The following is a 14,423-nucleotide window of genomic DNA, read 5'->3' as shown; positions in this document are numbered from 1 at the left end:
CTTGTCTTGCAACATTTAAAAAATTGTTCTGTAGGTTACACACTACAAAGGGTACATGTAACTTTGTCGCAACGCCTTTGCAAGACAAGTTGCAAAGAAAATTGCTCCGTGTAATCACGCCTTAAGTCGGTGTGTGCACTGTCAGCAAAGCAAGAGTTCCAAGAATGATTCTCTTTAAATATGCAGGGGTTAGTATAGGTGCACACCCTCGCCTTCTGTTAATAGCAGTCAGTGAATTTCAACTGAATGGCACTACAGAAATTAAAGCCCTTTACATTTTTCTCTGGGTTCTCTAGTGATTCTGCCCTCCCCATAAATCAAAACATCCACATTTTTTCAATCATGTATCGAAGGTTACAGCACTTCCAAATCACACGCGCAAAACCGTACAATTTGCTGTTGCGACCAAAAATGGCTTAGTGGACTCCAATCAAGGCGTTTTCGCAACATTCCATAGGCACGTGCTCTTGAAAACTTTACATTTCCTGGCAATGTCATGGAAACAGTTTGAGTGACGTCCACCAAAACTTTATTCTGTTGAGACAAAAATTGTGCGATTTTGCATGTGTGATTGGTTAGCGCTGTAAGAGGTCAGGCAAAGTTTTAGGGAGGACCAAGGGAGCACGTTAAAATTTTGATTGTGTTGGTTTATCTTCGATTTTATCGCACGTAATCTAAGATATGACAGGCGTTCCTTGTAGTGCTTGTTTACGTGCGCGCGCTACACTTTATGGCAGGCGTTCCTTGCTTTAGTCGGGCTAGCGAATTTACTCCGAAAACCGACGAATATTTACACTCTATTGCTCCTATTACACTCGTCATTCCCTTCCTTACACGATCGTAGGTCATTCGGATCGGCCGAAACCAAAACACTACGAGGAACGCCTGTCACATGATGGATTGCGCGCGCTAGATAGATCAACCAAGAACAATACCTTTCCTTACACAAACAAAATTTTAATGTGCTCCCTTGGGAGGACTTAGGTGGATCCATGGATAGTGCAACCTTGTCTCAAAAACCTTGGGCTCTGTAACATACTTTTTCTTCTGTGAGCCTATACAGTGCTGGTCTAACGATTTTATAAGTAAAATTGTTTGCAATACCAGGTTAATCCTAATGTTTTTTTACTTAGTTGTCAATGTAACCTTCCCTGATGATAAACAGAACTATGTTCACAGAATTGGTCGAGTAGGAAGAGCAGAAAGGTAAGGAAAGATAAACAACTTAACGAGAGGATGGCATAGGAAATAATTACCTTAAAGTAGTCTTAAGGTGATGCTGCAGCTTTAAAATGTTAAACCTTTTTTTACAAGAGAAGATGAAAGTAATAATTTCTTCCTTGCAATCTTATCTTTATATCTCCTCCTTTGTTTCCACACAATAATAGATTATAACTAAATAAAAATGAATCTTATTTTGAAACAAATATGAAGAATACCAGAAAAACATGGTTAGCAATCAATTCCTTATTACATAACAAGAAAAGCAAATTAAAATCAATTTCAGCTTTAAAAGACAATTCTTTAGATGGTCAGAAGACTAATGATCCTACCAAATTACCTTTTATTCTTCATAATTTTTTTGCAACAGTTGGTGAAAACTACGCTGAAATGATTCCTAAACCAAGCATAGACTTTACGGAATATCTTAAGAGCATTTATCAACCTAATTCTTCGTTGTTTTTTTTCCCTCTGTCACGATGTCAGAGATAGAATATGAAATCTTATCCTTACCTAATAACAAGGCTTATGGCTTATATTCATGCCCTGTTAATCTGTTAAAAGCGTCTAAACATGTCCTTAGCGAACACTTAGCTAAATTAATGAATTTATCAGTTCAAACTGGGAAATATCCAACTAAACTTAAGATTTCCAAAGTTCTTCCAATTTTCAAATCTGATGATGATACTGACCCGAGTAATTACAGACCTATTTCATTGCTTTCAATATTTAATAGAATTTTTGAAAAAACTATGTTCAATAGATTGATTAATTTCGTAGAAAAGCATCAGCTTCTTTCCAATGTTCAGTATGGCTTTAGAAAGCATCACTCAACACATCATGCAATTCTTGACATAGTGAATACGATTCAGTCCAATTTGGACCAGAAATTGTTTACATGTGCTGTTTTTATTGATTTGGCTAAAGCCTTTGACACCGTTGATCATAAGATACTTTTAAAAAAACTTTACACATATGGTATAAGAGGATGTTTGTATGATTGGTTTGAATCGTATTTGTCCGGTAGGTCCCAAACTACAACTGTTAATAATTATATATCTGATAAACGAGAAATCAAATGCGGCGTTCCCCAGGGATCTGTTTTAGGTCCTCTTCTTTTTTTATTATACATTAATGATATTTGTCAAAGCTCTAAAGTTTTGAAATTTCATCTATTTGCTGATGATACCAACATTTTATATTATAATAAAAATGTTAAAAATCTAGAATTAGTTATGAATAACGAGCTTGCAAAGCTGCAAGATTGGTTTACTGCTAATAAACTCACAGTTAACATAAAAAAATCGAACTTTGTTATTTTCCATTCCTCCCGTCGTAAAGTAGGTGATCAAATTAAAATTAAACTTTTTGATTATAGAAATAGTAAATATATTTATCTTGAACAAAAAGATTATGTTAGATATCTTGGTGTATTGACTGATAGTAAATTGTCATGGAAACCTCATGTTGACTTACTGAGCAACAAAATTAGTAGAGTAGTTGGTCTGTTATCTAAACTAAGGCATTTTTTGCCAAAACATACTTTGATAACTATGTATAAATCTTTGTTACAGCCATTATTGATGTATGGAATAAGTATTTGGGGTCAGGCTGGGAAAAAACTGAAAGATAAATTATTGATTTTACAAAAACGAGCTCTTAGATTGATATTTCATGTCAAATCGACGCAAAGTGCTATCCCTTTATTTATTGAAACTAACATATTACCTATATGGCTACTTTATATTGAATCATTAGCAACATTGATGTATGACGTCACTAACAACAATGCTCCTCTCAATGTTAGCAAACTCTTTATTTACATTAAAGACATTCACACTTATGAAACGAGATCCGCTTATGATAACAATCTTTTCTCTAGATCATCGAGATTAAACATTCAGAAAGATTCTTTCTCCAGAATGGGTGTAAGATTATGGAATCAAATCCCAGATCGTATAAGGAAATTATCAAAAAATAGCTTTAAAAAAGAAATTAGGTCATTACTGTTTAAGAGTCTAGATTTAAATGGTTATTATGTTGAAATTCCAATGATGTTTAATTCATAATTCTTGATACGACTTCTCCTTCCGTTTGTGTTTATGTCTCACATTTCATTTTATCCAATTGTCGTTTATATATTATAAACTATAAATGTGTATCAATATTCATTATAAATAATACTTAATCATATCTATTAATTGCAAATATTATTTTCCTTTTTTGGTCTTTTTTTGCACCATAATATTGTAATTATTGTAATTATAGATGTTTGTCTTTCCTTTTAACCTGCCTTGAATAGCTTTAAGCTACTTGCAGGTAAAAGTGTAAATATTAATGTATTAATTGAAAACAATAAATGTCAAATGTCAAATGTCAAAAGACTTGAATCAAATTGAGCTGAAAAAATTTTGAGTCTTGAACGGGATTTGAACCCGTGCCCTGGCGATTCCGGTGCCATGCTCTAACCACTGAGCTAATAGTTTCATATGAGACTTCAAGGACGCATTAGGTGGGTCTATCGGCCCGATAGGAGAGATATATATGAGAATTTATATGAAATATATATTTGTACTGCGGTTGTAGTGTATCAAATTGAGCTGATCCTCGCAGTATATCAAGCAACTTATGCAGCTGCATGTTGACAACTGCAAAAAGACTTGAATTGCATTTTTCCTTTGATTTTACTTGTCAGAATGGGGCTTGCTATTTCTCTTATATCTGATGTCAAAGAAAAGGTAAATCTACAAACTGGTTATACTGGTTAATCCATAAGTCGGTGTTTTCGCTCTTTTGATGATTCTGGTTATCACTCCACGACCCCAGAAAGGAGCGAAAAAATAGGACTTATGGAATCAGCCCTATGAACTGGCACTATTAATTTGTCTTGTATGGGCTATTTTGGGAATCAAAGATGGCATAGATGGCTGCGGATTTGGACGAAAGAACTGACCACCAACCTTAATTATGGTTACTTCAACTTAACTTTGATGTTTTTGTCCAGACAGGTCAACAGTCATGGGCACGTATAATCTTAACAAATCTGCTGTTATTATTTTTAAGTTGAGTTTGATAGTTTACTCTTAAATGCTTTTCCAGGTGTGGTATCACTCGTGTCCAAGCAGAGGGAAAAACTGTAACAACACACGGTTAAAAGAGCAGGGGGGATGTGCAATCTGGTATGACGAAGTTCAGGTATGTAGCCATTTACAGTGGGGAACCCCTATTTATCTGACACCTTCGGGACCTTGCCTGGTGTGCACTTATTAAGGTGACTGCCTTCTTTTGGAAATTGATTTAAGAGTGATTGTCAGAGAAAACCGGGCAGGGGCAAAAGATCGGGGTAAACCGATTTGCACCAAATGTTCAGCAATAAAAGACTATCCGATTAGATGACGAACCATGGTAGTTAAAGTTTCGTTGAGCTTTTTTTTTCCCGAGATAGACCACCCCCCTCGGTTTTCGATCGTGATCGGCCTTTGCGATGCCAAAATCTAAGGCCAAACTTCAACCTCTCAAAAGTCAATTCTTCTTTATCTCTGCAAGTTTTAATATTTTGTTTGGGAAATTGATCATATGATCGAGAAGTCTTGAGGTTTTGAGTCAAATACGATGAGGTTTTAAATTTTGACCTGGACTTGAACTTTGCATACAAAGCCTGTTCAATTCACGATCTAAAAATTCGTCAACTTTCAAACATATTTTCTCAAAAGTGCGGCAGTTATTTTTTAAGTGAATAACATTTTTCCAAAGCTCTACGTCAGAACTTTCAGAAATCGTAAAGTTAAAATTGGGATCTAAAATTAAACGAACGCGAGCAGCTTTCAAAGTTGGCAAAAATCGCCTTCTGAATTTGCGTAATTGCGTTAAGTGTTTACTTCCGGTTGACACAAGGCTGCGTTACTGACTCCCGTCTTCGACAATACAAAGCTTAAAATTTGTTTTCAAAAACAATTTCAACTAGAATAACCTTATTTTATCCAAATTAAAGTTATCTAACGAAGAAATCCCAAGTAATACGACTCCGTGAGTATTAAAAGACTGTTTATATAAAGCTAATTTACATAAATTTTAAGGCAAGACTACTTTATTTGCATTTTATAAGACATATTTAAAAAAACAGTTTTCTCTCTGGGAACGCATGACTAAGACTTAAATACTACAATAAAAGAAGCAAAAAGGCACAAATTATTGCACAAACATTATGTTCGATTCGTTTTCTCAACGTCGTTTTAATTAATGAATTGTCATGGTTTTCCTTGTAAAGTGTAACGCAATACACTGAAATGATTAGTGCCGTCATGTAGACGTGTCCGATCGCTGTAACCACACATATCAACCAATTTCTAGATCTGAGATTGAAAGGTTGTTAAATTAAGTTGAACTGAAATCCCGATACCGCGAACAGTTATATCTAGAAACTATCTACCATTATATAACTACTCCTCCAACTAGGTGTTCTTGCACGAGCATACAAGTAAGAACTGTTCAATTGGTTCTACGTATGTCCTTTTTCTTTTCTTTGGCCCCTCAGCTTGAATTTCCAGGCTTTCGCAAATGGTTTGCAGATCAACTATCTGGAGGCTATTCAGTTTCCCTTCATAGGACAACTGACACAAATTTCTTTTTCCAGCTGTAACAGGATGACTTGGGACATTCATGTCTTGAAAAACAGCATTTCTAAGGCTTTCTAATGACTCCTCGGCTTCTAGAGCTTCTATGTCCTCATCTGATAGCTCGATTTCCTCATCGCTCGGATTCATTTGCTGTTGTTTCCGCTTGGCTGACAGACGCGAGAAAAAACTCTTTATTTGCTGTGCTGTCCTCCATTCCTGTGGCTTGAAAAGAGGCTTTCCATTTCTGTCTTTTACTTCTTTCATTTCCCTTGAAACTTGAGCGGGATCTACTTTCAGGCCCGTTGCCACACCTGAATCAAACTGTTCGATAAGAAATAATTTGGCTTTCTTTCCTAATTGTTTCCATGTCCTCGTGCTCTTTAATGCCCATCCAATAGCCGTTTCATTTTCTTCGATCTTTGAGTGCTCTTGTTCTTGGTTGGATCGTGGGACACTGTCTGCTGTTGTCCCTACAAATTTTACACCAGTCACTTTCTCAGCCCATGTTTTCCTTACTGAGTCATACATGGATTCCTTCTCAGTTGTTCTCACGTGCTTTCCAGTGTCCATATGTGCTTCTGCTTCATCTCTAGTCTTGAAAGTCAAAATGCAATCAGTCTCACTGCATGAGTAGATGTCGTGCTTGATCACAGGGTTTTCGGCATGCCGTGCAGCTACTAAACCAAGTTCTCTCTAAGCCAGTTTCCTGTTGGGCCTGAACTTGAAGCTCCTTGTACTTGATCAGACGTCCTGGTCCGATGTTAAAACTTCGCCAGGCTCGTATCCCATGTTTTTCGTAAGAAAAATTGTTCAAAAGACTTATTCCTGGTATCTTGTTATCTTTACCATTATCTCTCAAAGGATTTACTTTGGCTACAGCAACTCGACATCCTTTGAGGCCACCATGCGACTCGAGAGCTTTTTTCATATTCTCGGCTGAAGTAACATCATGCTTTTCGTTTACCCACCTTCTGATATGAGCTTTCATTGGGGCAATTTTGCGGTCGCAGATGTCCTTTCCTGCTTGAGGATCTGAAAAGTCGTATCTCAAAGGCGTAATACCATTTCTCTTACCAATGTATGGTAGGCTTAGTAGAAGAGGGCCATTGTGGTAGCATGAAGCATTATCTGAGCGCATGTAGGCTTTCTTGATGGAAGGATAATCTTGTCTGACAGCATGAAACAGGTTTTCGACAATAGATGTTACTGAAAAGGCATCTTGAACACAAACATTAAAGAGATGTACATAGCACTCAACGTGGTATGCTCCGTCCTGTTTGGTGATTACAGCAGAGACGTGCCAACTTCTCCCTTTCTTGCCGAAGAAGTCGCTCATGCGCTCTCGATAACGCTGGGGTAGGAACTTCATAGCCCAGTCCATAACGATTAGGCAAACGTCATCAGTGAGGTTGGATAGGGCTTGTTGCTTTGCTTGGTCTTGATTGATGAGTCGCAGTAAATGTGATTTCCAGGCATTGATAGAACGAATACATTCTGCAACTTCAAACCCCTTGATTGCTCGCTGTTCTTCAGTATATGTAATCTCGACAGCCTCGATTTTTTCAGTGATATCTTGAAGAACGCTTTTTAGGGATTCACATCTTTCGCATAATACATCATGGTTGTGTTGACAATCACTTGACAAAGCATCAACGTTTGGGTCGCTGAGGGCATATTTGATGCAATGGTCTTTACAGTGCTCGTTACTGCTAACATGTGATTTATAGTCAGCCTTTAGATACCTTCTCCCTTCTACCAGTTGTTTTTGAGCTACTTTACCCCATTGCTCACCAGCTCCGTTTTCCACGAAGGAATCTACTACTTTCATCACGTTATCAAAAGCCTCAGTCCCTTCTGCAGTCAGGTTGTCTAGTCCTTGAAGAGACTTTTGCATGGATGCAGAACATACTTGAAGCATTCTCCATAGCGATCGATCACTAGCTGGCTGGAACTGATGGAACACGCAGTAGCTTTTGTACTGAGAAATAATTCGTGATGGTATCATCGTTCTGATGACCGCCGGAATCAAAATATTTTCTCCTGAGTCGAGCTTCATGGTTTTGGTTCCAAAAGCAACATCTTGTAAGAATTCTGGTTGGGATATGTACTCTATAAAATGGTCTACCTTTGTTTGTTCGATTCTTTGGCGAAAGAGAGGTTGAGTAGACACAGGCTGACCTTTCCCTGTCTCGATGCCATGTATACGTGCCTGGTCGATTCTCCACTTTGACAGTCCAGGTATTAATTCTTGAAGTTCAGTTTTTGTAAAATCGTTAGCAAAAAGAGACAGAATTTGTCTTTTGATTTGCCATGACGCTGCTTGGTTGTATGCTTTCACAAGAACATTCACCAACCCTTCGGTTCCATCAAAGTGAAGCCTATTAGGACTACCAGTTGGTTCGATTCCAGGTAAAGTTCCTCGTTTGATTGACTCCCACAACTTGTGTTCTTGGCCAGGGCTGAAAGTTGTCAGCGCAGTTGATATCATCTCCTTTGCTTTTCTTGAATAATATTTTTGTTGGGTAATGGAGATGTCATCCCAAGAAGTATTTAACGTTGATAATACAGGACTAATGCGACCACTGCTCAACTCGTTGATCGCTTCATTCAAGGTGTGTCGTTTCTGCCGTTGTAGCTCCATTTCATCTTCCCATATGCTGACTTCCTGGTCAGGTACAGTACTCTGTGATGACTGCGACGATGTTGTTTCAGTCTCATACTGAACTTGCGGAGATGGGGAACGTGGTTCATACTGAACATGCGCAGATGAGGTACTTGGTTCATACTGAACATGCGCAGATGAGATACTACTTGGTTCACACTGAACACGCGCAGATGAGGTACTTGGTTCGCAGAGGTTATCAGACTCCAAGGAAGATAAATGAAATGGTGCTTCATGCTCTTCTTCACGAAATACCTGTCAAATGCATATGTGAACGATTGAACTAAAGTGCACAGGAAAAACAGAGCGAAGTCTAGCGAAAGAAACGGTATAAAAGGGAAAAGAAGTGCATGGAATCACTGGCAAAGAAAACGTAACCAACAGTCAGGTGATCTAGCGATACATTTGTGACAGAAAAGATTAAAGTATGAAATATACAGCCTACCATGCACTTCCCCTTCCGCTATCAATGTCAAAGATGTCTATGTTAACCTGTACCCAAACTTTCGTGTTAAGTTCAATGTGGCCATCTAATCAAGGGATGGTTTAAATGTTTTTATGAGCTTGAATATGAAAACAAAGTACTCAGGACTTTAATTCCTTCCTGAATTTCTTTGCCACGCCTTTTATAATGCATATGTCGGCAGGTTTCGCAAATGGCTGCAGAAAAAAAAGTAATGGCAAAGAAAGCAATATTAAGCCTTTGAAACATCATTCGAGACAGATAAAATTGGAGGGAGGGATTGAAAATGAAAACGAATCTTTAAAAAAAGAATGAAAAAATAGAATAAACTCAAAATTTAGCGTTTGTCAAGGGAAAAAAAACAAAAATCAGAATGAAAATTAAAATGAGAATAAGAATTACACTGGACGACAATGAAAATGCAAAAAGGAAAGAAAAAAAAAAAGAAGAATTAGAAAAGACGGTAAAAATGAAAATGAGAATGGAATATGGAATCAAAAGCCGTACTCACTCTTGAGCATATCAAAAAGCAGTATTATCGATATGACCAATACTTACCAGAACCAATCGGGACAACAACATTAAAAAGATGATAGATTTCAGCAGACATTGAAGCATTTATTCTTCGAGGGAATTGCATCTGTTTTCGGTGACTTTTATGGCATGGGTAGCTGCAAACACGGCTTTTACGACCTTGCCAATCAGTGGTCAGATTTTTTCGATGTTTTGGGCAGATCGTCATTACTTCAGTTTGAGCGGTGCTGAGATCGAACAATCCTGCACGATTTAAGATGAGATCTCTCTCCGAAAGGCCTGTTTTTCCCCGTCCACGTTTACTTGTTACTTGGAGACTAGCTAGATGTAAAGTCATATCCTGAGTACATGCTGATAAAGGGACAAGGGCAGATCCTAATCCAGTGGTACTACAAGAAGAATCTTGAGATGCGAAAGAGCAGCTCACTTGTGCAGCCATTACTGACTCCAGGTATTGAATATTTCACAATCAAGTCGAAACGAGTTGAAGTTTCTAAGTTACGCAAGATTAATAAAATACACTTCATTAAAACGACGTTGAGAAAACGAATCGAACATAGTGTTTGTGCAATAATTTGTGCCTTTTTGCTTCTTTTATTGTAGTATTTAAGTCTTAGTCATGCGTTCCCAGAGAGAAAACTGTTTTTTTAAATATGTCTTATAAAATGCAAATAAAGTAGTCTTGCCTTAAAATTTATGTAAATTAGCTTTATATAAACAGTCTTTTAATACTCACGGAGTCGTATTACTTGGGATTTCTTCGTTAGATAACTTTAATTTGGATAAAATAAGGTTATTCTAGTTGAAATTGTTTTTGAAAACAAATTTTAAGCTTTGTATTGTCGAAGACGGGAGTCAGTAACGCAGCCTTGTGTCAACCGGAAGTAAACACTTAACGCAATTACGCAAATTCAGAAGGCGATTTTTGCCAACTTTGAAAGCTGCTCGCGTTCGTTTAATTTTAGATCCCAATTTTAACTTTACGATTTCTGAAAGCTCTGACGTAGAGCTTTGAAAAAATGTTATTCACTTAAAAAATAACTGCCGCACTTTTGAGAAAATATGTTTGAAAGTTGACGAATTTTTAGATCGTGAATTGAACAGGCTTTGTATGCAAAGTTCAAGTCCGGGTCAAAATTTAAAACCTCATCGTATTTGACTCAAAACCTCAAGACTTCTCGATCATATGATCAATTTCCCAAACAAAATATTAAAACTTGCAGAGATAAAGAAGAATTGACTTTTGAGAGGTTGAAGTTTGGCCTTAGATTTTGGCATCGCAAAGGCCGATCACGATCAAAAACCGAGGGGGGTGGTCTATCTCGGGGAAAAAAAGCTCAACAAAACTTTAACTACCATGGTTCGTCATCTAATCGGATAGTCTTTTATTGCTGAACATTTGGTGCAAATCGGTTTACCCCGATCTTTTGCCTCTGCCCGGTTTTCTCTGACAATCACTCTTAAACTTTTTTTAAAACTTCGATTTTCCGAATTGAAATTTAATGCTGATTCCAAATCTGGAAAGAAAAATAGGGTGTCCCGAGCTCGTTTTCGAGATAATCAGCATTTAATGGAAGCCTACGCACGATTTTTTGGAGTAAAAATTGCGCCACCGGAAGTGATTAGAAAAAAATTAAGATTAATAAGATAATAGTTATTTGCAGACTATGATTGCACGAATGAAGGCTAGTCAATCATTCTACAATAATACATGGATATTTTCGACAAAAATACAAAAAAATACATTGATTTGTCATATTTTGTAGTTTCGGTGCTCTTAAAAAATCTCATAAAGTCGAACAAAAATCCCTACAAAAATCTATTTTTTCATGTGTTACTGATTTAAACTTTTTCTAAAATGTTGATATAACCTAGATTTTTAGGAGTTTTTTCAAATGAGCTATTAAAAAACAGAGAGTCCCGTGCAAAATTTGAGGGTTTTGCCCTGTTGAAGCTCAAAACACGTATGGTTCTTCAATAAAATCTTGTAGATTTTTCAGCGGTTTTTGAGCGCGCGCTCATCGTGGGCTCAATTCGAACGTTCAAAAGTAGGCAGCCACCTTAATCATAAAGGGTGTCCACGGAATGGAAGTTTGTTTTACAGTAAATATGATAAGATTCGGAACTTCACAACTAACTGCCCGTGTAATTGAGTGTCCGCTTAATAGAGGTCTGTTTTACAGAAAATATAGTAAGGAAATTTCAGGACCTTGCATCTAGCTGTTGGTTTAAAGTGATCCTCATCCCTAACTCAATATTTTCAGCATTTATTCTACTTGAAGTGAATAGTTGAATGAGCTGCTCTCAAAGCACCAGAGAAAGTACTTCGTAAACCTGACCCGTCTGGCTGAAAGTCAACTTTCGTTAACTAAAGCCTTATTACAGTCAAACCTGTTTATAAACGGACCTGTATATAGCGGTCACCCCGTACATAACTCAGCAATTCCCCGAAAATCTTGCCATACATTCACTGTAAATTTTACACCTGCATAGTCACCCTTTTGACATCCGGAATAAACAGCTTCATTGTTTTTTTTACCTCTATGTAACGGTCGCTATACGACCTATGCATTAGAAAATCATAACAAATCTTTATTCAATTGTAGCGTGTCATCATGCATGTATTAATACTGTTTACACGATTGATTGACATTTCCGCATTGTTATCACACGATAAAAGCTACTATAACGTAGATCAAAACATGCAGTTTGTAGTATGTTTTAATAGTAAACGAACAGTAAATATTAAATGTCTATTCGAAGCGAAACTTTGTGTTTAAGGAAAACCTTTTTATAATGGTCACCTGTCTATAACGGTCACTTGGCCATTTCCAAAGCGTGACCGTTATAGACAGGTTTCACTGTATTAGAGGAGAGTACAAACAAGCAACTCTACTTAACATATATGCTTGTAATTTTTAAATTTAAATGACACCGAGTTCAGTTGTCTAAGTTGTGAAAAAACACCCAAACATTTCTGTTTTTATTTACTTAGTATCTTGCAGACGTAGAAGATCACCTGGGTGAAACTATCCCTGTGGTCTCTTCAGACTTGAGGGTGGAAAGTAACGAGTTTGACGGCAAGGTCGTGTATGGAGAAAAAAGAGGCAAAGGTACAAACCAATTTCATCAATTTTGTAATTTTTAAGTTTCAGTATTAGTTTCCCTATAATAGTTTTTTTTCCTGTGCTCTCGATGCCTCTTTTTAATCTCCATTTAAAAATAGAAGGAATGATTAGGAATCCAGTATTCAGAAACCAGTCTTTGTGGTTTTGTTGTATTATTGTTTGTCGTCCATATTTTCTCAAAGACCTCAGAATGTGCCAACAGCAGTGCATTCTTAGATCGAGAAAATGGGTATTCTTGCCTAGTGCTTGTGAAACACTATATTATAAATGTGAAGTTCCAGTAATTGTGTTCCCCCCCCCCCCCCCCCCACAGAGAAATTTGGAATTTCCGAGGGGTGGGTCAGAGAATGGCCAAAATTACGTTGTTTGTAGTCCTCCATGCGTGTGTGTGGGGGGGGGGGGGGGGGGGATTATGGGCATGGGAAAGTAGAGAGTGTGCCATTTCTGGTTAGCATTTTTGGTTCAAGAGATACTCAAGTTTTAATTTTATGCTAATTAGAAAGTTGATGACATCATATTCTAAACTCGCATTAACAGATTCCAATGACACTAGAGAAAAGCGTTTGCGCATGCGTGCATTTCAGCACGTTTTCTTAGAATTTTGAAGAGTTTGAGTAGGAAAATAAATGTTTGTTTTCTTCAAGTATACAAAAAAGAGTATACTTTTGTCAGACCAAGATACTGTATTGACAAACACAATATGAAAGTACTAGCATTGAAAATATCGTCATTATTTCCTTTGGTCTGCTTTACTCTCTTCCAGGCATGGCTTTTGAAACCCACGCATCCGAATTGGCACCATCAGTGAGAGACTTGGCTAGTCTTGAACAGAAAGCCCAATCATCATTTTTGGATTTAAAGCATCGTAAATGGATGATAAATGCATACTAAGATGGGCTAGTATTGGGAGAATGAATTACACGATGGTGAAACTGCTACAGTCGTGGCGTGAGACCAATGGATATTGGTGGAATCAGATCTTGGAAAACACAATGTGCGCTTGCCTGCTGGGAAAAGACGAACATTAAGTACTTGAAATAGCAGATATCAGAGTTACATTATATTGCCTTCAAACAATTGTTACATTTGGGACATTTTCTATGTATTTATTGTATCGACCCAAATGCCTAGACTTGAAACAATTTATTGTCTGAAGGCAATAGAGTGTAACCCTAATATCTGCTATTTAGATAAATAATGGGAAAATTGAAATAAAATATAAAAAAATATATGAATCTCCTTTTTTATATGCTGTAGGCTCCAAAGTTAGAAGCTTGTAGGGCCGTGTATATTCCATATATGCTCTTTATCTCAGTTACTGTATTCGAATTTCTATAAAACAAACAACTCTCCTTCCTTCCTCTCCCCAGTTCCCCTTCCTTTCCCCAGTCCCCCTCTCCCCAATCCCCTTCCCTTTGGGCCGTTACGCAGGCTATATGCTGGGCTTCCTTTCACTTTATGAGAAGCTCGAATGCGCACGAGCAGCAGTAAGGGGGACTCGCGATTGATGCCGTATATTTGCGGGTTTTACCCGGGAAATTACGAACGCGGGTACAGCAGATTTACGGAAATTCCGCGGTGTGTCCCTTACTGCTGCTGTGTTGGGTACTGCAAACGAAGTATAAGGTATTCTGTTGGATATACGATGCATGAATGTAAAGAGTTCGTAAACAACTTCTGCATAGTTTGCTTAGCACCTAAAATTAACATACCCAAGCCCAAGGGTTTCTGGTGTTGTGGTAAGAAAATGCAAATAGAAGACGACACGTCAGCACAATGTTACGAGTGTGGTAAGAATA

The 14,423-nt window shown here is 37.5% G+C and overlaps 1 protein-coding gene and 1 pseudogene across 1 annotated transcript in view; one reads left to right on the top strand and one right to left on the bottom strand.

The window, feature by feature from the left end:
- Nucleotides 1–13,853, top strand: part of LOC116287546 (ATP-dependent RNA helicase DDX1) — a 30,747-nt gene extending 16,894 nt beyond the window's left edge. The window contains exons 28-32 of the mRNA XM_089034456.1: nucleotides 1,134–1,206; nucleotides 3,917–3,959; nucleotides 4,321–4,416; nucleotides 12,492–12,609; nucleotides 13,388–13,853. Of these exons, the coding sequence (XP_088890582.1) occupies nucleotides 1,134–1,206; nucleotides 3,917–3,959; nucleotides 4,321–4,416; nucleotides 12,492–12,609; nucleotides 13,388–13,515 (458 nt within the window). The 3' untranslated portion in view covers nucleotides 13,516–13,853. The remainder of the gene's footprint in view (nucleotides 1–1,133; nucleotides 1,207–3,916; nucleotides 3,960–4,320; nucleotides 4,417–12,491; nucleotides 12,610–13,387) is intronic.
- LOC148909623 (uncharacterized) lies at nucleotides 5,355–9,935 on the bottom strand (annotated as a pseudogene).
- Nucleotides 13,854–14,423: the final 570 nt, after the last annotated feature.

The sequence above is a fragment of the Actinia tenebrosa genome, unplaced genomic scaffold (assembly GCF_029948245.1).
Source record: "Actinia tenebrosa isolate PJP-AT-01 unplaced genomic scaffold, QUT_ActTen_1.0 PGA_scaffold2__45_contigs__length_23673736, whole genome shotgun sequence".
Taxonomy (NCBI): domain Eukaryota; kingdom Metazoa; phylum Cnidaria; class Anthozoa; order Actiniaria; family Actiniidae; genus Actinia; species Actinia tenebrosa.
This window is presented reverse-complemented; position numbering and strand designations above follow the sequence as displayed.